This window comes from Cydia splendana, chromosome 21 (genome assembly GCF_910591565.1).
Source record: "Cydia splendana chromosome 21, ilCydSple1.2, whole genome shotgun sequence".
Taxonomy (NCBI): domain Eukaryota; kingdom Metazoa; phylum Arthropoda; class Insecta; order Lepidoptera; family Tortricidae; genus Cydia; species Cydia splendana.
This window is the reverse complement of record NC_085980.1, coordinates 12,002,172-12,027,567: the sequence shown is the minus strand read 5'-3', so window position 1 is coordinate 12,027,567 and position 25,396 is coordinate 12,002,172. Positions and strand designations below refer to the sequence as shown.

General features: G+C 39.2%; 2 protein-coding genes and 1 long non-coding RNA gene across 3 annotated transcripts; 2 read left to right on the top strand and 1 right to left on the bottom strand.

The window, feature by feature from the left end:
• Nucleotides 1–249: 249 nt before the first annotated feature.
• On the top strand, nucleotides 250–2,673 carry LOC134801244 (uncharacterized). Its single transcript, XM_063773776.1, has 3 exons — nucleotides 250–447; nucleotides 1,001–1,256; nucleotides 2,216–2,673. The coding sequence occupies exons 1-3, from the start codon at nucleotides 313–315 to the stop codon at nucleotides 2,554–2,556; spliced, it is 732 nt and encodes a 243-aa protein (XP_063629846.1). The 5' UTR covers nucleotides 250–312; the 3' UTR covers nucleotides 2,557–2,673.
• A 558-nt stretch (nucleotides 2,674–3,231) lies between these two features.
• On the top strand, nucleotides 3,232–5,275 carry LOC134801341 (uncharacterized). The gene is made up of 3 exons (XM_063773881.1): nucleotides 3,232–3,718; nucleotides 4,246–4,495; nucleotides 4,932–5,275. The coding sequence occupies exons 1-3, from the start codon at nucleotides 3,581–3,583 to the stop codon at nucleotides 5,273–5,275; spliced, it is 732 nt and encodes a 243-aa protein (XP_063629951.1). The 5' UTR covers nucleotides 3,232–3,580.
• Nucleotides 5,276–22,424: 17,149 nt separating this feature from the next.
• LOC134801290 (uncharacterized) lies at nucleotides 22,425–23,070 on the bottom strand. Its single transcript, XR_010145660.1, has 2 exons — nucleotides 22,613–23,070; nucleotides 22,425–22,490 (listed from the first exon to the last, which is right to left on the bottom strand). It is a non-coding gene; the product is annotated as an uncharacterized LOC134801290 (long non-coding RNA).
• Nucleotides 23,071–25,396: the final 2,326 nt, after the last annotated feature.

Genomic DNA, 25,396 nt, shown 5'->3' with positions numbered 1-25,396 from the left:
CGTAACTTCCGATTCCAAAGACGAAGTTACATACCATTTCACACGTCGATTAGAATGAAAATACAAATATTCGCACTTTTTCTTTCATTCATTTGCACTAGCCCATCAAACACCGTAACGTCGTAAACGAAAACTTCGCTTTCTAACATTCAATATTTATTTTTCTACTTACCCCTTATTGCCTGTTGTTTGCGAGCCATACGTCACTCGCGCGGGTGGGGCGACGAGGATATAATCCATCACTTTTTTGGGAAGAACATCACAACCTGCTCAGCGGCTTCGGATAACGGACTTGCAAAACAAAAAACAACGATGTGGTCGAAAATTGCATTCTTAGCCATTGTGGCGCTAGCGGCGTCGAGTCCAGTACAAGACGGTGGAATCGCGGATAATTTAGTCAATGTGGTTACCGAGTGTATTGAAACTGACACATCGTTATGTTTTAAGGTGTGTAAAGTGATTTTGTGAAGTGTCGTGCTAATGGATTTTGTGATACAGTGCACCGAGGCATTCTACCGTACTTTGAAGTTTTGTCAACGCATTTTCAATCTGAGATTGGATGTTGTGTCAATAGGCGATACGAGTACAGCACCATTAAACTCAATTAATTTCTTCAGGAGTGCAACACGTTTCTTGCATTATGCAGGAGGGCTTAGGTTACATTTTTCTAGCCAACCTTATGGCCTTTGTGTTTATTCATCAGTAGGTACTCTAGAAAGTGAAAAGAGAATGAGCTTACCGACTTTGACATGACTTAGCAAAACACTTAGTCTTTCTGTGCAACTGATAGAGTCTGTGCGAAAAGAGAAGAGTCGTGGAATATATGAGGCCCAATACATTCCACGAGTCTTCTCTTTCCGATCAGACTAAGCAGATGATTAGACTTTACATATCATAGAGTTCTTACTCTTTTTTTAAGTAGTAGTGGGTTACGAAAAGCTCAAGTAATCTAGCTTACAGTCAAATCTTGTCGTATTCTAACTAAAATATATATTTACAGGAAAAGGCCCTCAAATTTACGGAGAGGCTGGCGGTGACGAAGGACATCAGTATCTTCGAGGGCATGACTCTCATCAACAGCGGAACAGCCCGTTCTGCCCGCAGCTACGAGCCTTTGGCTGAAGACCCGAAGACCAGGGAATCGCAAATTGAGGAAAGGATCGCCAACAACGTTGGAGACTTCTTGGACAACCACGTATTGCAGCTGCGTCTGTCTGACTTGGCTGACAACGAGTCCCGTGGTCTTGATGAGGAAGGTATGTATTGTTACCAAAATTTTGTTAAACATACAACATTTAGGTGTTAGGGTAAATTTTGTAAAGCAAGTCTATGGCGAATTTTCTGCTTGGTGGTAAGCAGTTGTCATAATATATGGATGCTTGTAACTTCAACGGTGTTACGAGAGGTTTTCCCAACCTTTACAAACGTGATCGTACTATTTTTATATTCTCTATTATATAATCCACTCTACAGATAACTAATTTTGATGCCGTTCTTACTGCTAAATATTATATCAGCTTCAACTTTCTTAAAAACCATACCTTCACATTGTCGCGACGATAATTGGTCGTAAAACCGTTAAAACAACGGGTACCTTAAACGTCCGTAATTGAAGAATATTAAGCAAATAGCCGTTTGTTCGTTTACTGTACGAGTTTCTCTAGAACACACATCATATTTACATATTACCGTCCCTTTGTCAATGTCACGAATTGTCACGTAGCTCACGACAAACACTAACTTTCTCTTTCGTATTTCCATACGTAACCTAAACAGATGTTTAGAATCAGAGAGGATCCTAAGAGATTGTGTTACTGGACAAACGTGACTTCCAGATCTCAGAAAATTTTAATGATACTTCACCTTACTTGCATCTTTAACTTGAAATTTAGGATGCTGATTCAATCTTGATGTGCACTTACTAGCCATCACTTATTTTCTTTTAATATATCTTAGAATAAGCGCTACACCAGACAATTTAATCTTCAATCAAAAATTTCGATAACGACCTAGGTACCTAAAAATTCACCATCATTAACCAACCAGATAATTCGCATCCATCAATTACACGACAGTTGTAAGCTATATACTATTTACATCCAACAAAGTGATAGCAGTGTTAGCAGTGTCATTATAGGACAAGTAACTTAAGATAGTATATACACCTAAAATTAATAGTTAAAGACTACATGACTAATAAAAATCTTCTTTACAGCTCGCGGCAAGAAGAAGAAGAAGATCAAGAAGATCCTCCCCCTCCTCCTCCTCCTAAAGCTGAAGCTGGCCGCCCTCGTCCCCCTCTTCCTTGGCATCATCGCCTTCGCCGCCGCCAAGGCTGTCCTCCTCGGCAAGATCGCCTTCCTCATGCAAGCCGTCGGACTCATCAGGAAGCTCCTCAACAAGGGAGGCTCCTCCCACTCCTCTGCTCCTAGCGTTTCCTACGGACCTCCTCAGCATCACGAGGAGCACTCCGGCTACAACTACGAACCAGCCCAAGGATGGGGCAGGAAAGCCCAGGACGCCCAAACGATGGCGTACTCGGGACAACTAAACTAAGTCGGTACAAATAGTGTGAATGCGTGTGTGTGAGTTTATTTATTTTTTGTTTGCCGTTGCCATGTTAAAGTACCTCAGTAATTTATTTATTTAACAGAATAAAGAAGTTTAAAATTACATTTATGATTTATTCTTTATAAGAATTCTAGGATCATGATTGTTCCGCCCAAGCCAATACCCCTCATAATACCTTCTCGTTTTCTGCGACTGCTACACCATCTATTGGTATCATTGAAAAATCACAGTACAGTTGACTTTACTTCTCACATGTAAAATGTCTAAATATGTGACAGATGAGACAGAATGTTCACAGATGAGATGAATATTGTTCACTTAAACGTCACTTACTACTTATTATGTATGCTCAAAATGTAGGTACCTATTTGACTATATAATTGGTGGGGTAATTAACATACCTACAGCTTAAAACATTTACCTATGAAGGTAATACAAATATTTATTGGATGTATTTTTCTAATACTACGTCGGTGGCAAGCACGCATACGGCCCGCCTGATGGTAAAAAGTCCCGTTGCCTATGGATGTATGCCCATTCGTGCCCAGATTCGTTTTACCATACGCACTGAAAACAAAGGTAGTGCAATAAAATATACCTACCTCCCTTACTCATTTTAATAATTGCTCATATATGGCTAAAGCATATTTTACCGTTTACATATCAATAAGTAATTTAAAAACACCGAGAATGACATCCTGCCAGTAAATAATGGTCGGAATATGACACGTTAATAAGCATTAAATTATATTGCACTGTCGCATAAACCGATCACATCCCGAAAGAAAGAAAAAGCGATATCCAAAACAAAATTAATATTAATGACCGGAATATGTGTGCCACGCAGGCCATAGTGTTCCGAGCTACGATAATATACTATACGAGTTAAAAATGTAAATTTGCCAAAAGGTCGGAGTGGGGGCATATCGAATAAAAAACTGTTGACTTTGGTTGGAGCATCAGAATCAAATCGTAATCGGCGGTTTGAGATCATCCAAACATCTTCAAGATGAAATTCTTCTTGGTCCTTCTTAGCTTGGCCGCCGTGGCCTACTCCAGTCCTGTGCCTAAGGACGATTCAGTGTTAAAGTCCGTAGTAGGCAGCTTCGTAAACTGCATGAACAGTGATGTTAACTTGTGTATAAAGGTACGTCAAGAGTGGTGTTTGAACATTTCAACTTGAAGCAGTGAATTTCTGTGATAAGTTTAGTTTCGCAAGTGTTAAAAGTTAAGTTATATTAAGTTTTATTCGTCAAGTGAGTTTACAGCCTAATTCAAGAGCATCTAAACAGAAGTGATATACAAAACTTGAAATTTTAATTAGTGCTAAATATTGACATCTAAATTGATTTACATTTTTGACTAGTTCATTTTATTATCTAAGGTCAATGCCTCAAGTTCAAGTCCGAGTTTGAATTACAACCTGTCATTTTAATCTATGCCTGTTATAGTTTAAAAAAATAAAAAAATAAAGTGAAATTTGAAAGCAACCTTTTAAAAATTACTTATAAACTTTGACAAAATTAATTTTAATATAGTCAAACAGCTACTCATGTCAGCATTTTTTAACTTAATAGTTTAGTACTAAAAACCTTATTACACAATAAAAAAACCAATAACATTTGTACAGAAACAAACATTCAAGGATATTATATACAACATTTCATTTTATAGGAACATGCCCTACGTGCCACCGAGCGCCTCGGAACCGTGCGCAAACTCAACATTTTCGAAGGTCTCACGATCTTGAACAGCAACCCTAAAGAAGCCCGCAGCCTGGAGCCTTTGTCCACCGAGCCCCAGATCAGGAACAAGGAAGTCACTGAGAGGCTATGGGAGAAGGCCAATGATCTGCTTCAGAATAGCGAGCTGGAGATCAGCTTTGACGGTGGTGATGATGAAGAATCCAGGGCTCTTGGTGACGGTGAGCAGAATAATTTACCGCTTAGCCTTAATTTTAACATGAGTATTTTGCTTGATGAAGTTTCGTAAAATTTACAATAACCGAACAATATCACTCACAGTTTCAAAAGCTGATTTACACTAAAATAAATATTTTACATACATGCATAGTTAATGGGCTTTGATCGTGTACTAAACTTGGATTTACGAAATTATCAAAAATAAACTTGAACAGAACTATCCGTGCGGAAATCAAAATATAGTGGAATAAAAGCAATAAATACCATGATTGCCAACAGTCAAACATGACAGGAAATATTTTATTACAACACATTGTTCATAAAATGCCTTAATTTTTTAATATATCAAGCGTATGAAGCTTGAACTTCATAAAATCCAAAATCCACCAACCAAGTCAAATTTAATTAGCTTGTTACTAAATTTACACAATTCCACAGCTGACGAGGGCCGCGGCAAGAAGAAGGACATCAAGAAGAAATTGAAGGTGCTCCTGCCCCTCCTGGCCCTGCTGAAGGCGAAGCTCTTCGCCCTGTCTGTCCTCTTCCTCGGTATCATCGCCATCTCCATCTGGAAGATCGCCCTACTCGCCAAGATTGCTTTTATTGCCAAGGTCCTTGCCCTCATCAAGGCTCTCTTGGCTAAGAAGCACGAGGAGCACAGTGGATGGGCCCCTCCAGTCCATGATGACCATGGACACGGTGGCTGGGAAAGCCAAGGATGGGGACGTTCAGGCAAAATCGAAGGCGCTGACATGGCTTACGCCGGCTACAAACAGCTGTAGATCTAACCATAAAAGCGTACTCATGGTAAAGACAAAGTACGCTTAAACCCAATATTTTTGCCATATTTATTTTGTGTGAGTGCGTGCGTGTTTGATTATTTATTTATTGACTGCTTTCAACTTCTTTTCATTCATTTTATGCGACGCTGAAACTGGGGTTTCACTGTAAGTAGTAATTTGATTGAAAAGGAACTTTCGTCTTCAAATCGTATCGTATTTTTATTACGGGTTGTGATATTATTTTTTATTTTGTTTGGTATATTTTTGGTTATTTTTTATTTTGTAAATAGTTTTTTTTATTATTTTAGTTTTTTGTTTTATTGTATTTAGTTTTTTTTTATTACATTTTAGTTTTTTTATATAGTATTTTATTACAAGTATCATGATCTTATGCTATTTGTTTAATATTTATTTGGTTACTATTATCATGATCTCTCGTATTTATTATTGTTTTTAAAACTTATTCTATTTACTTAATTATTAATAACTAAGCTATATTATTATTATAGCTATGTATTATTAAATTATTATGATGTGTACCTACGATTTGTATAGTATCGTGTATCACGATTAATGAGTGTTAGTATTACCTTTAAGATATCTTTGTGAATGTGTATTTATTATGTGTGGTGTGAATGATATATGTATAGACAAAACGAATAAACCAAACAGCATTTATTACATTAATTTTATTGTGATTTTATTTCCTACTAACATTAAATACCCACGATTAGAAGAAAATCTCAGTAATAAAACAAAAGAACCATAAAATTAACAATTTTTTAACATTATTATCCTGTAGAACGATATTATATATAAAAAGGTGAAATGACTAGACAATGATAAAATAGAAATGAATCTACAAATTCATTAGATGCCATTATTCTCTACCATAGTCAGCCCATGCGAATACATCCCACAGCTGATCAGAGGACTTGTCAAGGATTATATGCGACTGCACTCATGAAGACTATTCTTCGTGAATCCTAACCATGGGTTGCGTTAAAAAATATTGGACATCTGGTAAAATACCAGTTTTTTCAATATTATTTATTAGGGTTCCGTAGGTACCCAAAGGGTAAAAACGGGACCCTATTACTAAGACTCCACCGTTCGTCTGTCTGTCACCCGGCAGTATCTCATGAACCGTGATATCTAGGCAATTGAATTGTTCCCAGATGATGTATTTCTGTTGCCTCTATAACAACAAATACTAAAAAGTACGGAAACCTCGATGGGCGAGTCCGACTCGCGTTTCTAGTATTTATAACTACCAAATGAAATGCACTCAATAAAGAAAACTAAACTACAAACATTTACAATAGTGAATTTTTGATTTAATAAAACCTGAATAAGAATTTTACAATCAAAAAGTAAAAGTCCCTATAATGACGACATTTCTAAATGACTACAATAAATTACATTCGACTCCATATTATCAAACGACTAAGGTCCATATCAGGCTCTCAGATACACCTACACCTTAACAGGTCTCACAGTCAAATTGGGTCACATTCGAAAGTTCACTAGGAATTTTCGGCTGTCGGAAAATAAACAAGGTATTAATATTAAATATGGCCAACCATAAAACAGCTTTGTTGAAGTGTGTTAGTCAAATCACGGTCGGTGGATATTAGCATATGTAATATGCATTTACATTAATATCGTAGTTTCCAATTCAGTAGTGTGCCATTAGGTTTATTGTCACGTAAATATTCCTAGCCCGGCTGTGGGCTTTCCCTGAGGAAACTCACGGACAATTAAAGTTACTAAATTAAATAAAAACTAAATCTTACCAAAAGCTCAAGCAGGTGCTAAACTTATTTCCATCAACTATTCAGGGCAATAAAGGACATGAATGAAAGTTAGTTTTTGTGACACATCATTTATTACTAATTCGAACACGGGCAGTTATTCTACATGTAAATCATTAAGCTAGCATAAGCACCTTATTTTAATAATGTCAGACGACAGAGCTGGGTCGTGCCAGAAATGGTTCTAAAATGATTTACAAGCAGACCTATCTAAATTTGTTAGTCCCTAAATTATCATTTGCCATCACATATGATTCTACTAAATTCTTTAACTTTAAATTTGGAAATGCTTCTAGGACGGAAGGAAAGCGTACACCAACCTCATAACAATGTTCCACCAGTTCAAGCCCGACGTGTGATCCTCCGCTGTGCCGGAGCTGATTTGCTGCAGCGGGAATCTGACCCGACACCGCAGAGCAACACCAAAGGACTAAGGTCTCAGTTTGAAGGTGACGTCACCTCCATCCAGCAGAAGAGCGAAATTCTTATGGCGAACTGCTCACCAGACACAGTTGAAGTTTTAGGAATATGGACAGACTTCCATACTCTGAGATGCGAAACGATTTCACATACGTAGTAACATAAAAACGAAAAACCCCAGTCAGCTGAAAGAAACAATTCAAGATTAATAACTAGTAGCATGTGCTCTGCTAACCTAAGAGACATTATATGATCTAAGTTTCTCACCAGCTGGAAATTCCTAGAGTGGACTCATCTCACAGCTGTGATACTCCCTCCCACCACATTGTTTTACCAGTAGACTGGAAACAAAGCGAAATGGTCAAACAAAGATTCAACAAGGAGTTGCACCTGAGGACATCCATATATTATCATATTCTACTTACTGTTTGTGGCAAAATAACAACAGCATGAGCTCCCTAGCTCATGGATGCAGCGGCTACTGCATAACCAAGCCTCTGATCGATGCTACCAGAGCATGATGTACTTCGCTTCACAGTTCTATGTATAAAAGATGCCCATCCAGGGCGAAAACCAGCCAGGAAATGATCTCAAACCATTCTGTCCCTGGGATGACACAATCAAAATAACAGTAACTAATGAAATTCATGGAATAATTTTATTTCAAGTATAACCCAAAGAAATAAATCATATTCAATTATTTGAATATATTTCAACCTATTTTGTATTTATAAATTAAGTTTTTGATTTAAATATTTATTAATATTATTCCATAAATTTAGGATTTAATTTGAAGTAGCAACACCATCAGCTTCAATTTGTTTCCTATTGGCAGAGTGCCTGTCATGTATATTGTTGCTACATCAAAGACTTCCTTGCCATAGAACAAAACTACACTATATTCGAGACAATCCTAAAAACGTTAAACTGAGCTAACCATACAAAGTGCCGTGTCACAATACCCCTCTCCCCGCTGTTGCGTTTTACCAAGGGTAAAACGCTCGCTGTCCTCAGCGACTATCTAAATCTAAATCATGTGTCACAAGAAACGAAAAAAAAACAAACAGAACAACCTCAACCATACTTAGTATGGGAGAACCCAAAACAAAACCACCACCGAAGTGATTGCCGCAGGATCGAGATTGCTATCCAACAGAAAAGCCAAAGTAAACCACACAACTCCACATACCAAAACCAATAAACCAATAAATTTTGAATTTTTTTTATCTCGAACCCACACAACCTAAATACAAAAAAAAAATGTGGTATCCGCACAGCCGGAAAAATCCACATCGCAATATCCAACTATCCAGTAAACCATCCCTTGGTTCTACCAGCACAACTTTATCCAGTTGCGCTGGCAAAACCAAACCAACTGCCAGGACCGATGTTCAGCATACTCAAAATATTTCTCCGCTAGACCGGGCAAAATTAAAATCAAACAATTCCTACTACTAAGTTTACTAATATAAACTAGAGTAGCTAAATAACGAAATTTGCATTCCAAACTAAATTCAAAATATCCAAAATTACTAACCGCTAGTTAGCTAAATTATAATTATGTGTTATGTGCCTGAGAACGTGTGCTGAGAGAAAAAAATAAACGGACTACATAACCAAACCGAAAAACAACGTCCGCGGTATGCAGTGCGCGCCCTGCGATACCTCACAAAATAAAGCCTCTCCTTCTCACACCAAAAAAACAACGCCAATCCACACATGCACGGAATCCGCCACGTGTTGGCTAAAACCATCAGCACCATAACACCCAAATTTCTGCGTGACCTCGCACGACAGCAAAAAATAATCCCACATTAAAGACAACGCTCTTGACGTTAATTGAGCTATGGTTGCGCCGCTCCATACATTCATCCCTTTCAGTTCGTAGCATCCTTCCACGTTCATACTGTGTGGTGAAACAGTTATACCTGTTCGCCACGTCTCTGACAATTGGTGATTAAATATGACTTTGCAATATTTAACACTGTTGCTAAACTACAACCACAAAAACCTGTATGAGCTTTATTGTTCAGTCAACGGTGGCGGCGCGGCGAGCAGTACCCTGTACGCGGGCCGCACGTCCACCGTTCACCCTGTTCAGTCAACGATGGTGGCGCGGCGAGCAGTACCCTGTACGCGAGCCGCACGTCCACCGTTCACCAAACCAGAAGCTGCTACCTTCCCTTTCAGGTCTTTAATGTGCCATGATCCTATACTATGACCATCTTCAGTTTCTAACTCGTAGACTAAAGGCGACAACACTGCCTTTACTCTACACTTAACATATTTCGGGGCGAGTTTCGCCATCCTAAAATTCTGTGCGTCACTCTGCACATAATTACGTTTCCATACTAAATCGCCTACTGCAAATTGTTCTGGACGTCTTCTCAAATTATAATTCCTAGCATTTGTTTCGTGTGCTCTCAATAAACGTAACCTAACCTGATGAAAAATATCCTTTAAAATCCCGAAATTACCCGCATATTCCTCCCTAGGTACACCTGGCTCGTAGTCCCTATCTGTGTCCTTATAAAACGACCCATTGATAACTGGCTCTCTAGCATGAACTAAAAAGAAAGGAGACTCATTTGTGGTTTCATTCACTGCACTGTTTATTGCAAACTGAATTTGGTGCAATTTTTCGTCCCAAGTCCTATGGTTCTCCTTTACGTACGAAGCTACAGCTGTCATGACCGTTTTATTGTATCGCTCAACCAGGTTTACCTGTGGAGTATATCGAGGTCCGTAAAAAACTTTAGGTACGTTATAACGCTTCATTAACTGTCTAAATTCCGATCCCGTAAACTGGACTCCGTTATCAGTAATTACGGTTTCGGGTACACCGTGCTTCAAAATGACATGGTGCTCAAAAGTCTTCGCCACCAACGCGCTGGTTGCGCGGCGAAGCGGAAAAAGAAGCGTATACTTTGAAAAGCAACACGTAACCACAAACAAAAACGTAAATCCTGCACGAGAGCGCGGAAGGGGACCTACCAAATCAATACTTAACGCTAACATCGGTCGATCACATACTTTTGGCTGTCCCATTAGACCTGGAGTCGCTTTCTGTGAATGCTTATAGGCTGCACAGGTATCGCAAGCCTTCACGAAATCGACAACGTCCTTATACATCCCTGGCCAATAGTATGTCAACGACAACCGCCTATGAGTTTTAAATACTCCAAAATGTGCCGCGGTTGGTTCGCAATGATTCGCGTGTAAAACAGCGTTCCTATCACCCTTGCGCACTACCTCTTTCCAGTCAAACTCTCGCAAAAGATTATACTTGTTTTTACTCAACCGGTACAATTTCCCTCCCCTAATACTATAGTTTGGGAAATTGGCCGGCAAAGTTTCACAACCTTTAAACGTCCTGTCATACCATTCGTCAGTCACGTCGTTAGGATTCACTTGGTCCACGGCGTCAACCTTCATGAGCCTGGACAGCGCATCAGGTACGACATTGTCGGAGCCCTTCCTGTGCTCAATATCAAAATCAAATTGAGACAGTCTGCAACCCCAACGTGCCAACCTGCCCGATGGATTTTCCAGGTTCATGAACCACTTTAGTGACGCGTGATCCGTAATCACCTTAAACCGACGCGAGCCTAAATATGCTTGGAACTTCTCAACCGAAAACAAAACCGCAAGAGCCTCTCTTTCCGTCGCGCTGTAATTCCGTTCACACTTGTTCAGAGAACGACTAACGTACGCAATAGGATGCTCCTGGCCATCAATAGTCTGTGAGAGCATGCCACCTACGCCATATGAAGATGCATCAGCGTGTACCGAGAACACTTTGCTAAAGTCTGGAACCGCCAGAATCGGAGCTGTCACTAATGCATTCTTCAAGGTGTTGAAAGCGTTATCGGCCTCAACAGACCATTGAAAAGCCGGGGCGTTCTTCCCCTTTGAAGTTAATTTATTTAAAGGCGCTGCTATACTTGCGAAGTTCCTTATAAACCGACGGTGCCAAGAGCACATGCCCAAAAACGTCTTTACTTCACGAGAAGTCGTGGGTATGGGAAAGTTCAAAACGGCTGAAACCTTCTCTGGGTCAGTTCTTAAACCTAATTCATCAACGACATGACCCAAGTACTTAATGGACTGTCTAAAGAACTTTGACTTGCCGAAATTTATCGTTAAATTAGCCATTTTCAACTTTTCCAACACACGGTTCAAAAGAAGCAGATGTGTCTGAAAATCTGACGAACATATGACAATATCGTCCACGTAACAGAACACCATACCATTCTCTATGTCACTGGTTATGTTGTGGTCAATGAGTTTATCCATGAGCCGTTGTTGTCGCGCACTCGCGCCACACAACCCAAAAGGCATGACTTTAAATTTAAATAACCCACGACCAGGGACACAGAAACTAGTTTTCTCCTGCGAACTTTCATTTAGCGGTATTTGCCAAAACGACGAGCTCAAATCAATGGTCGACAGGTACCGTGCTTCCTTTAAGCTATCTAAAATTTGCGGAATGTATGGCATGGAATACGAGTCGCCCTTTGATACTGCATTTAGTTTCCTACAGTCTAAGCAAAACCGCCAGTCCCCATTTGGCTTCTTCACTAAAAGTGCCGGGTTGTTCCAGGGACTTTCGCACGGAGTAACAACATCTAACTTCAACATCCGGTCTAATTCGGAACTTAAAGCTGCACGCTTCTCAGGAGAGAGCGGATACTGTCGCGTTCTAATAGGCTGGGCATCGCCAGTGTCAATTACGTGTTCGACTAACGACGTCCTACCTAATCCTTTTTCCTCGAACGAGATATCCTTGAACTTCCCTACCACTGAGTCGGCTAGTTCTTGTTGTGCTGAAGTTAAATTGTCGTATGCCTGAATGGTATTCACCGGATTTACTGAAATACTGGACAAACTTAAATAATTGTTTGGTCTTTCTATGTAGTCGATGCTGTCAAATAATTCTGGCGCTAAATTAAATGCGCGCCAGAAATCCACGCCTAAAATAACGTCCGAGACAATACTGGGCACAACATAAAACTGAATAACCTTTGTAACATTTTTGAATGTTACCGGAACAAAAATGTACCCCAGTGACTGGACTACGACGCCATTTGCAACGCTACATGTATTAGACTCCATTCGTTGGAGCTCAAATCCAAACTTAATAAAATCTTTATAAGACTGCCGTCCTAAAATTGAAACTGCAGCTCCTGAGTCTGCCAAACCGTAAATGTCAAAATTACACACCTTAAGTTTCAAATATGGCCGAATGTCACCTTCCCTAGGTGCGAAGAGAATCGTAGCAATCGAATTATAACTTAAGAATTTTTTCATTGAAGCACTCAATTTATCCGGAAAAATATTGCTACAATTCGGCCCTATTCGTTTTTTGTCTGTGAAACGGAACGTATTTCCGCGCTTTGACTTTGACGTTTACGATCTGTCTGTGTTGTCTGTGACTGCCGGTTCGGACAATTCCTCGCTATATGATCTTTTGTACCACATGAATAACAAATAATCTCGCCTTTAGATGGTTTAGCCCTGCATCTCTTAAAATCATGCGCAGTGCCACCGCATTTATAGCAAGTAGGAACCGCGGCAGAGTTCTGTGCATGTGTGGATTGCGTGGACGAGCGTTGAACGTTCCTAACAGCGTTACTTTGTTGCCCACTCGATTTCGCTTGCGCTGGCGACCTACTAAATGTTTGTGAACGCTTGCTACTACTAACATCTACCGCGTTCACCTGTTTGGACTTGGCTTTATATGCGAAATCACTACTAAGTGTGTGAGCCGAACTAGACTTGTTGGGCTCAACAAAATACTGCGTACGCTGTGATGCCTGCTCTAATTTCCTACAACAATCCTTCAGCTCGGCTATAGAATCAACCTTTACTAATGCCAGTTGTTGTGAGAAGCTAGGCCTAATGTTATTCATCAAAATCTGCAACTTTTCCTCCTCCGGCAATGGATTCTTCAAGCGACCAAAAAGACAAGACATAATTGCAAAATAAATGTGCACTGGCTCTTCTAAACCCTGTGTTCTTGCAAGAATCTCACACCTTAGGCGAAAATCAAAGTTTGCAGGCTCAAACTCATCTAATAAAATGGTTTTTAAGTCATTCCAAGAAGAAACTTGTTCCTTTATACCTCTGTACCAAAGCAAACCCTGATCAACAAACAATTGAGCTGCCGAGTTAAACAAAACCACATCTGACACACCATAAGCCAACTTGAGTTCATCGACACGCTCTAGGAAAGACCTCGGATCCGTGTTACCATTAAACTTGACTCCCCATTTAGCCACATTTTTGTCTCCGGAGCAGTGAACTTGCAGCTCCCTAGTAGGGACTGCCTGTGAAACCTGAGTCACTGCTGCCACACTGTCGCTAGAGCTGCTGCCTGCCTGCCCTATACTGTCCAACTGTGCTAACAAAGCGTCAAGCCTATTTGTGAATTCAATCTTCTGAGCCAACTTCCCCGGATCTTCATCCACCTGAACCCGCAGAAGCCTGAAGTACAAATGACTACCCAAAGCCTTCGACCTGTTCCCGGAGTATCTATCCTTCAACTGAACAAACTTAGCTACTAAGGATGACAAATCATTTAACTTATCTGAAATGATTTTCAATTCTGACTCCGGGTTCAAATCTGTATCCAAAATCTCATCTGGCCGACACTCACCTACCAAATTCCTCAACTGTTTCCTAAGACCCTCAACTGTTGAGTGTGGTGTCTCTGACCTGATCTTAACTTCATAAATCAATTCATCGCGCAGCAAAGAGTGAAATTGCACAGAAGCGGCCATTGTATAATAACTTTTAACTCAAAAATAAATATGATGGCAAAAGATTTACAAATCCAACTCACACTATTGTAGTCTGACAATTATATTAAACAATGGTATATCAATGTGTTTTACTTTTTATCTGTGTGTATGTATATTTCCTTGTCTTTATTGAACTAAATTTTCCGACCCAAAATATAACAGTGAATGCAAAACCAAAATTGTTCACAATTTAAAAAATCGTTCAAAAACCAAGTAAAAGTGTGTGTTCATAAATGTCAAAATTTCACCATTTGTTTTTTTTTTTTATACTTTCTAATAAAAATATAACAATTATTTTTGAATTAGTTTATTTGTGTGTAAAAATAACCTGTCCTATATATGTTTACTGTTATTAAAAAACTTTCGAGTCAAAATGTCTGAACTTATTCATACAAAGCTTCTCAATTTTTAAAGCAATTTCTGCACGAGCTTAAAAGCTTTCCGAACTTCACCTTAACAAAGTGTCAACTCAATTCAATTGCAATACTCATAAAAGCTCAGCTACAATAAAATAGTGCATGAGTACTAAATTATGCACTAGAATTACACATTATTTTTTTTTAATACTCAGAAAATATGTAAAATAACTTAAGTTACAGCCTCTTAAGTCTAAATCTCATGCATTAAAAGTAGCCAAATGGTACTTAAAGTTTGACACTTTACTTCCTGACAAAACGTCAGCACAAATGTAACTAACTGAAAATTCGAGCACTTACTTCTAAGTTTTTACAAAATATACTGAATATCGTGCAATAATTTAGGCAAAACTCAAAGTGAAACAGCTAAAGCCTATACTTAACGTTGTCAGAGCGTACACAAGCAAAGCACAAGCTCAAAATTTCACCTAAACGTAAGTACTACTAAAACTTTTTTTATCTATATGTGATGGCAGTGATACAAACTGATTTATGATGAAAATAGAGCTTTAAGACGGAATCTGTGGGCGCCAAATTGTCACGTAAATATTCCTAGCCCGGCTGTGGGCTTTCCCTGAGGAAACTCACGGACAATTAAAGTTACTAAATTAAATAAAAACTAAATCTTACCAAAAGCTCAAGCAGGTGCTAAACTTATTTCCATCAACTATTCAGGGCAATAAAGGACATGAATGAAAGTTAGTTTTTGTGACACATCATTTATTACTAATTCGAACACGGGCAGTTATTCTACATGTAAATCATTAAGCTAGCATAAGCACCTTATTTTAATAATGTCAGACGACAGAGCTGGGTCGTGCCAGAAATGGTTCTAAAATGATTTACAAGCAGACCTATCTAAATTTGTTAGTCCCTAAATTATCATTTGCCATCACATATGATTCTACTAAATTCTTTAACTTTAAATTTGGAAATGCTTCTAGGACGGAAGGAAAGCGTACACCAACCTCATAACAATGTTCCACCAGTTCAAGCCCGACGTGTGATCCTCCGCTGTGCCGGAGCTGATTTGCTGCAGCGGGAATCTGACCCGACACCGCAGAGCAACACCAAAGGACTAAGGTCTCAGTTTGAAGGTGACGTCACCTCCATCCAGCAGAAGAGCGAAATTCTTATGGCGAACTGCTCACCAGACACAGTTGAAGTTTTAGGAATATGGACAGACTTCCATACTCTGAGATGCGAAACGATTTCACATACGTAGTAACATAAAAACGAAAAACCCCAGTCAGCTGAAAGAAACAATTCAAGATTAATAACTAGTAGCATGTGCTCTGCTAACCTAAGAGACATTATATGATCTAAGTTTCTCACCAGCTGGAAATTCCTAGAGTGGACTCATCTCACAGCTGTGATACTCCCTCCCACCACATTGTTTTACCAGTAGACTGGAAACAAAGCGAAATGGTCAAACAAAGATTCAACAAGGAGTTGCACCTGAGGACATCCATATATTATCATATTCTACTTACTGTTTGTGGCAAAATAACAACAGCATGAGCTCCCTAGCTCATGGATGCAGCGGCTACTGCATAACCAAGCCTCTGATCGATGCTACCAGAGCATGATGTACTTCGCTTCACAGTTCTATGTATAAAAGATGCCCATCCAGGGCGAAAACCAGCCAGGAAATGATCTCAAACCATTCTGTCCCTGGGATGACACAATCAAAATAACAGTAACTAATGAAATTCATGGAATAATTTTATTTCAAGTATAACCCAAAGAAATAAATCATATTCAATTATTTGAATATATTTCAACCTATTTTGTATTTATAAATTAAGTTTTTGATTTAAATATTTATTAATATTATTCCATAAATTTAGGATTTAATTTGAAGTAGCAACACCATCAGCTTCAATTTGTTTCCTATTGGCAGAGTGCCTGTCATGTATATTGTTGCTACATCAAAGACTTCCTTGCCATAGAACAAAACTACACTATATTCGAGACAATCCTAAAAACGTTAAACTGAGCTAACCATACAAAGTGCCGTGTCACATTATGTTCTTGACCCCTACCGTGAACGTTATTACTATTACGAGCCCCGATTGCAGTGGAGTTCGTCCTTTCCCATCACGGAACAATGGTGTTCCGGACCTTTGGGAGGCGTGCGCGGAGCCGAAGCCAACACGTAGAGGCTCTTTTGACACTTTAATGAAATGTAAGGGGTACACCGAGCGGATGCTGCCCTTACCAGTGTCAAGGGACGCACGCAGAGGCAGCACCCGCCAGTTTGTAAGGGCTATTGAGAGTTGATGGTATTACGAGTATCTAAAATAAAAACTTTTTACAAAACAAATTAAACCGACTTCAAAAAGGATGAAATAAAATATTATCCTTTTTTATGTCTATGCGTTACCAACTGATATGTTTGAAGTCGGTGCCAAGCCAAATTTTGAACAATACCATGACTTTGGTGCGATTCGATAAGGATTTACCTACAATAGATTGCCTTACACGACGACACTTTCTGTAGGTACAGTCGACGTTAAAAATATGTTTACACTTTTCGCCTTATTACAAAGGAGTAAGGTGCAAAAGTGTAAACATATCATTGACGTCGACTGGACCTAAGAACACACCTCAGAACACACGATCAAACCTTCTTGGCGCAGTCCGTACCATGTTTGTCGGCACATTAGTGTAAATATAAATGCATTTTTTTGCCGTCGTATTTTTTAAAGAGCATTTCTTACTAATGCTCGAACAGTCTATAGCACGCAAGTGTGGGATTGGGACTGAGTTATTTCCCGTCTCTTATCCAGAGGACTATATTTCAAAATATAAAACAATTCAAGGAATTTACCTTCTTGCCAAATTTCACCTAAAGCGGTTCAGTTGTTTAGCCATGAAAAGGCGACAAAGAGGCAGACAGAATTCTTCACACGTTTATAATAGTTATTAGTACAGTTCTAATGGGATTTATAGCCATAAAGCTGATTATTTTTGACTGTTATTGTTACTACTTGGCTTGGCACCGACTTCAAACATATCAGTTGGTAACGCATAGACATAAAAAAGGATAATATTTTATTTCATCCTTTTTGAAGTCGGTTTAATTTTTTTTGTAAAAAGTTTCTATTTTGCCATTTTTAGTTTTAACGCATTGTTAAGAGCGCGACGCATGAATGAAAAACAGTATCATGTTTAACACTAAATTCGTGTACTTATTACTTTAGTAAATATGTAATCAGGAATTTTCTCGAATCCGTCTGGGAAATTATAATTCCTGTCAACTAAATCCATCCGCCCGCCCCGCCACTGACCCAATCCCTTAGCCCCCCGATCACTCAACCTCACAGCACATCAACCCCTGATTCAGGAACCCCTCGATCCTGAACCAGCAACCCTTCAACCGCCATTCCCCGACCCCTTAATCCCTGACCCCTTAACTCCTAACCCTAACCCCCGATCAGTAGCCTTACCAGCTTACCACGAGTTTGACATTGATATATTCGCTAGCATGTGTGTAACTTACATCCTATGCATCTCGCTCGTACTAACCTTAGTGTGAGCGAGATGCATAAAAAGTTACATTTAGATACATAAAACGTTAGCGAATATGTCAATGTCAAACTCGTGGTAAGGCTACAGTTGCAGTACATCAAATTGGTGGTTTTCGGAAGCAAATGCTCGAGTTACTTTAGAAAACCCGGAAATCACTTAACACGTGCCTTTAAAAATTGAAGAGTTCCCTCAATCCTCATGGATTCCATCATCTGACCAGAACCAAAAATAATACGGAAACACCTTGGAGGTAACTTCTTCCAAACAAAAAAAGATTACTCAAATCGGATCACAGGTGCCGGAGTAATCGCTGAACATACTTACATTTAAATAAATTATCATCATTATCATCAAAATAATCATCATCATCAGGTCTAATTCATCAAATTGGTGGTTTTCGGGAGAAAATGCTCGAGTTGCTTAAGAAAACGCCCAAAACACCATGCATGTGCCTTTAAAAATTGAGGAGTTCCCTCAATTCCTCATGGATCCCATCATCAGAACAGAACCAAATTAATATGGGACCAACTCGGAGGTAGCTCCTTTCAAACAAAAAAAGAATTACTCAAATCGGACTACGGATGTCGGAGTAATCGGTGAACGTACATAGAAAAAAAAAAAAAGATAGCCACAACCGAATACAGAACCTCCTCCTTCTATGAAATTGAAGTAGGTTAATGAACTAGGTTATTGGGTGAAAGCGATGGACTAAGTACTGAGCTATGGGGTAAAAAACCGGTCGCCTGCCTAATAAAACGGTATTCAATTTTTTTTCCGGCAGACGGTGACTCGCCCTCACAAGATGGGCCCCCACAAAAAGCGACATCTAGGATGGCTCAAGGGAAAGAAGAAGAAACATTTATTGTACCTATATCTTTTTGTTACAAATTATGTCCGCTTAGCGGTTGTGGGTAAAATTACATATGTCTTAAAGATCTAGTAATTTAATCTATGTGTATATTTTACATATTAGGTTATGGAGGAATTCAGAATTCATTCATAACAAAGGAGCCCTAGGAGGAATTTTACGCTTGCTGACGCGTTTACCCCTCCCTAGCTTATCTATATATGGCACTTCCCCGATTCTTGTGCTGAGCAACATTGGGTTGAATTGACCGTATCTTGTGTACGTTGGACCTGGAGTATCTAACCCTTGAATGCACAGTTTATCCAGTCTCCGTATCATATCATGGTGTAGATCATGTACTCTTATGTGCCATGGGTCTTCGTCAAGCATTTCCCATAGAGTAGATGTTGGAAGTGATCTAGGGAAGTTGCCAGCCGACTTTAATGCCATTCTGTACTGACGCTCAATTGATTGAAGGTTCGTCTTGCTAATTCTTGGAAGTAGTTGTACTATACCGTAATCGATAATAGGTAGTAGGCATGCTTGAATCACGGTTAATTTTGTTTCTATATTTACTTTAGAATACCATCCGATTATTGGAGAAAGCATTCCTCTCACACTTTTAGCTCGAGCGATTACCTTCTTAACATGTTCGTTCATACTAAGTCTCTTGTCCAGTATCACGCCCAAATATCTTACGCTTTCCTTATATTCCAGTACTGGGGGCCTAGCCAAAACGCATTTCGAAAAAAGATATCGCTAACGAATCGATAAAAAATGTATGGGAATGACAGGTACCGTAGATGAGTCTGTCGAAAAATATTAACGAATACAAAAATGTTAGCCAAGTTGCAATGTTGTAACGAAACGCAAAACTTTCGTTACCGGGATTCGACATCTGTCATACATTGTCTAGCCAAGTGACACTTTTGACAAGCGTTATCGCCTCCTAGGTGTCGATACGTAGCGCGAGCTATCCCCTTGCAGATAACTTACCGAAGCACAAGAAAATACCGAATAATAGTGTTTGTAAATTAGAATTTGTAATAAAAAGCATACTTCAACATTATTGTGGGCGGCGAACAACGCGGAAGTGTCGCTTAGACGCAGGCGCCGTCTGAAAAATCGCCTCTATTGAAACTTGAAACTGCTTAGGAAAGGACTGCCCTTAGCTGGTGATCTTATCATGTATGCTACGATCAAAGGATTGTGGGCCGTACGCAGCATTTCACCCAAAGGATCCAATGTGACCGAGGCGCTGAATATCTACCTATCTATAGTGACAGTGTCATGGAAAAATGAATTATGCACCCACAAATGCAACACGAAACAATGTCCCTACAAAGGTAAGAGTGAGTCAATAACTTATCCCTACTATACCTACTAATAAGTATATAAAATATGTTATTAATGCTAAAATAACTAATGTGTTCCTGTTACGTCATCAAATATAAACCGATGAACGGTGTAGATTAAATTTGGTACCCATATGCGCAATGGCAAGCACTTGTTTTTCAATAGGAAAGTGAATTGAATGTGTAAAGGCAAAGGTATATAGGTAAAGGCTTTACAAATATAGATAAAGACTCGGGAACAAAAGTTCTTCACACAAATAAATGCCCTTCCCGGGAAGCAAAACCATCACCTTCATAGGCAAGGTCACTAACAACTAGCAATATTGTAGTGTCATCCCATTTTCTTAAATTGATTTGAAAGGGATGAGACTACAGTGTTGCTACTTTTTAATTTCTACAATTTCTAGTCGGACTCTACAGTAAGCTCAAGAAGACTTGTGTTGTGGGTACTTAGGGTACTTAGATAACTATATATAGATGGTCAAACCAATTTGTCAGTCAGTAAGAACCAGGAAAACTATACTCATACTTATCTTTTGGGTGCTAGTACTGGTATATGACAAAGCTAGTATGATTCTCTCTGTCTTTGTTTGAAATGAGACAGTCCTTTGACAAACTATACTTAAATACATAGACAACACCCATGACTCAGGTACAAAATATCTGTGCTCATTACACAAACAAATTTCCTTACCGGGGATTCAAACTCAGGATTATCAGCTTAACCGGCAGGGTCACTAGTCACTACCAACTAGGCCAGACGGGCTGTTGTCATACATATACATTATCAACCATATTAATGAAACTTTTTCATATTATGAAACATTGTATATGACTTCTTTTGGCAGGCGCAGATACAGTCAGCTGCAGAGAAAAGGTCCCACCCCTGCATACAAACTTCTATGTAGTGGTGGTACCTTTTCTCTGCAGCTGACTGTACCTACACACTATATAAAAATAATCATAACATGTACTTACACAAAACATTTAGTTTTTTTTTTGTCATATGACTGGTAGAGAATAAGTATTATAACCAAATGTTACAGAGTTTGTTGAAAAACTAAGCATTCATTTTGTTTCAGGTGACTTGGATATTCATTGCAGCCTTGGCATATGAACCAATACTTTATGGTGCTCCAAAGTCAGGGTCAAGGGAAGAAACTATGTCACATGTACAACCACAAAAATATATTGAGTGTTGTTTTACTATTTTAATACACTGTACATAATATATGTACAAAAAAGAATGCTTGGCTACTGATTTCATGCTGCTGGCAAAAAATACCTGCTGCATCTTTCATTAACAGATTTTCAATAAAATAAATTAACTTTTTAACCCAATCATTGTGTCATTTATTTATGGTGGTTACCACCTTAACTTTTGGTATGCTTAGGAGCAGATCTGCTCCCATGTACTTACCTATATTCAACTTTAAAAAATGCATTAATTTTTAAAAGTTGACTTTGTAAAACGACCGGTCTGGCCTAGTGAGTAGTGACCCTGCCTGCTAAGCCGATGGTCCTGGGTTCGAATCCCAGTAAGGGCATTTATTTGTGTGATGAACACTAATATTTATTCCTGAGTTATGGGTGTTTTCTATGTATATAAGTTTGTATTTGTCTATATAAGTATGTGTATCGTCGCCTAGCACCCATAGTACAAGCTTTGGTTAGTTTGGGGCTAGGTTGATCTGTGTAAGATGTCCCCAATATTTATTTATTTATTTATTTTATTTTATTCAATTATGATTGATATATAAATTACAAATTTTTGACAGGAGCATACAAAAGGTTAAATATGAACAGCCAGTAGCTTAGCGGGTGAGATTACCTTCCCAAATTTCCATTGACTATAAATAATAAAGATGTGTTTAATTCATTTTTAACGCCTCACTCACTTAGGTATTTCTATTACTGAGTAAACAAAAATCAAAGACAGGTAGGTAATAAAAAAATAATATTAAGTAACAATATGATTTATTAGTTTTGGTTTCACAGGCAGCTTTTATCTTATCTAATGCATCTTCTTAGTCGGCGTCTTCATTGCTGAAGGTCGTGTCTAGTTTGAAGAGTTTCCTGTGCGATGTACCATGCTTTTCCAAGTGTTCCTGTCCTCGGCGATCTTAATAGATAAATCTAATGCATAACATCTATGTATTCAATGTCCGCTTGACTTTTGTTAATTTCGAAAATGTTTGAAGTCTATGAAGTAAATGAATTCACTGAGGTTACACTGATTCGGGCAAACCTGTCCACAATTTCACTTCACGGTTTGAATCAATACTAACGCTTAAAGTATTGTCTCTTCTGGTCAAGTAAGCCAGCAGTGCACGTCCTTAGCACTGGTAACTGCCATGAAGGCGTCATTGCAGCGGCAGCTCTGACTGTACGTGCCAACTTGGCGAGGACTTCTCAGCGTGGAAGAAGAGCCCGCGGAGCCGCTCTTGCCCGCTCTGGCTGCGTCGCCGCCTTGGTTGGGGCTGCGGGGACGACGGCTGTCTGAAATTGTTAAACTTTAGGTCAAAATTATATGCAATTAACAACGCACTCTTCAAATATTACACTATATAGAGTTATTTTATCACGAAATTGTGATAAACTAAGTTAAACAAATACCGACATATTTAATTTGCTTACCAGTAAAACAATTATTTTCTCCAAAATTAGATTCGCTGTTCACTTGACACTCTTGACAGCTGACAGATGATGTTTCTTGACGGTTTTGAACGAGAACCACAGACAAAAATTAATTTTTACCGACTTGGCGCATAGAATGAGCGAAAACTAAAAAGATTGCCTCTTGGCTAGGTTATTATAAACATTATCGACCAGTCGCTCGCGAACGTAGAGATCGAATCGATAAGGAGCGAATGTAATTTGGCTACGGGCCCTGACCCTTTAAGCTTCACAGTCGGTTTGTAGCCTTTTCTCGAAGTGCTTCTGGATTGTTTCCTTGTAAACATTATACACTCGGTTTTATCCACATTGCACCGTAAACCCCATCGTTCATAGTAGTCTATAATTTCTTCAGCCGCCCATGTAGCCCTTGTCGTAGCATGGTCAGGTGTTTCAGATGCGTTTAATATGCAAAGATCGTCCGCGTATTGGGAGAGCATTTGTCCCGCGATTTTTGTATTCGGTAGGTCGTGCACGTAGAGATTGAATATCACTGGTCCCAATATAGACCCCTGGGGTACACCGTTGGGCACAATTTTTTCTTCTCCTGTAACCGTTCTGTATTTGCCTCTTATTTTTCGATTGGTAAGATAGTTTTCAATAAGCTTGATGACGTTATTTGGTATGTCAGGATCTTGGAGTTTACGTGTGAGTCCCTTATGGTTAATAGAGTCAAAAGCTTTGCTTAGGTCGGTTGATATCATGGCTACACTGTGACCCCCAGCCAGTGCGTCACAGATGAACTTGGATGTCCTTAGGATCTGGGTGCTGGTTCCTTTACCGCTCATAAATCCGTGTTGGAAATTGGGAATTAGTACACTGCATACATCCATTATTCTTTTGTACATAATTCGTTCACAGATTTTGCCCATTATGTTTATTAATGTGATAGGTCGGTATGACTTAGGGTCTTTGTGGTTTTTTCCTGATTTATGCAAGAATATACACTCGCCAAGTTTCCATTTGTTTGGACTCGCTCTTTTCGCAGGCTCTTTTGACACTTTAATGAAATGTAAGGGGTACACCGAGCGGAGGCTGCCCTTGCCCGTGTCATGGGACGCACGCAGAGGCAGCACCCGCCAGGGTGTAAGTACTATTGAGAGTTGATGGAATCTAAAATGAACTAGGTTATTGGGTGAAAGCGATGGACTAAGAATTGAGCTATGGGGTAAAAAACCGGACGCCTGCCTAATAAAACGGTATGCAATTTTATTTCCGGCAGACGGTGACTCGCCCTCACAAGATGGGCCCCCACAAAAAGCGACATCTAGGATGGCTCAAGGGCAACACCGGTGTGAGCGGCTCAGGGGTGTCGAGAGGTGTGCGCCGCTTTCTACCCAGTGGCTGTTAACAGCCACTGTGCCAACTCGCGTCTTATGCATATTTCACTTCCACCCCTGGAGCTAATAGCTCTAACGACTCCACTCTGGCCGGCCGGCTAAGGCAAGCCAGAGGCAGAGAATCCTGTCCCACCCACCCTCCTTGCGGGTAACAGAACTCCCCAGGAGCACTCGGGTACGTGAGGTCGCTAATCCCCAACAGCTCGCCACAAGCTGCCCTGTGTTGACTGATTGCACTGGTAAAAGCAGCGGGCGATGGGGTCGTCACATCCCTACGCCTTAAAAGTATTTATTTATTATTATGATTATATTATTTGTAAATTTTCGGGTAGTTATAACATTTATTGGTTAACCAACCAAATACAAAACCGCCTGGATCTGTCACTGAACGACCTGACAATTAACCTACATTATTTGATCATGTAATGTTTTCATCTACCCTCAACTGGCTTAAGGAGTCATTTGAGGGTAGATTTTGTTTACTTTTATTTAAGTAAGTACCTAAAGATACAGTTATAGTTATAAACTACAATTTCGTTTATTCTTACTTTGTATTATGTAAAAAATATTGTATTATTAAATTTATGGTGACATTGTACTTTTTAACTTAACTACTTGCAAGAAATAAAAGGTTTTTTTTATTTTATTTCATTTCGTTTATTCTAATAAATTTTCGACATGTAGATAATAAATTTGTAAATAGTAGGTAGTGATATCGTTTTAATTTCTCTATTATAAAGCCTGCACATAACAAACGTCTCTTTTTCGTCCAGTGGTTGACTGGTAGAGATTGCCTTAAGGCATAATAGGAGAATTTCCTGCGTGCAGTTTTGAAGTTTGCTCAGCATAGCCAACAATTTTTTTTATTCCGAAAGAGAACTTATCGGCAAATAAATTGATCTAATTTGGTGATACC

Excerpts from the sequence above, each read along its gene's own strand:
- LOC134801244 (XM_063773776.1), top strand. The coding sequence starts at position 313 with ATGTGGTCGAAAATTGCATTCTTAGCCATTGTGGCGCTAGCGGCGTCG. Across the intron at positions 448-1,000 it reads ACACATCGTTATGTTTTAAG|GAAAAGGCCCTCAAATTTAC; the intron begins GTGTGTAAAGTG and ends ATATATTTACAG. Across the intron at positions 1,257-2,215 it reads CCGTGGTCTTGATGAGGAAG|CTCGCGGCAAGAAGAAGAAG; the intron begins GTATGTATTGTT and ends TCTTCTTTACAG.
- LOC134801341 (XM_063773881.1), top strand. The coding sequence starts at position 3,581 with ATGAAATTCTTCTTGGTCCTTCTTAGCTTGGCCGCCGTGGCCTACTCC. Across the intron at positions 3,719-4,245 it reads ATGTTAACTTGTGTATAAAG|GAACATGCCCTACGTGCCAC; the intron begins GTACGTCAAGAG and ends TTCATTTTATAG. Across the intron at positions 4,496-4,931 it reads ATCCAGGGCTCTTGGTGACG|CTGACGAGGGCCGCGGCAAG; the intron begins GTGAGCAGAATA and ends ACAATTCCACAG.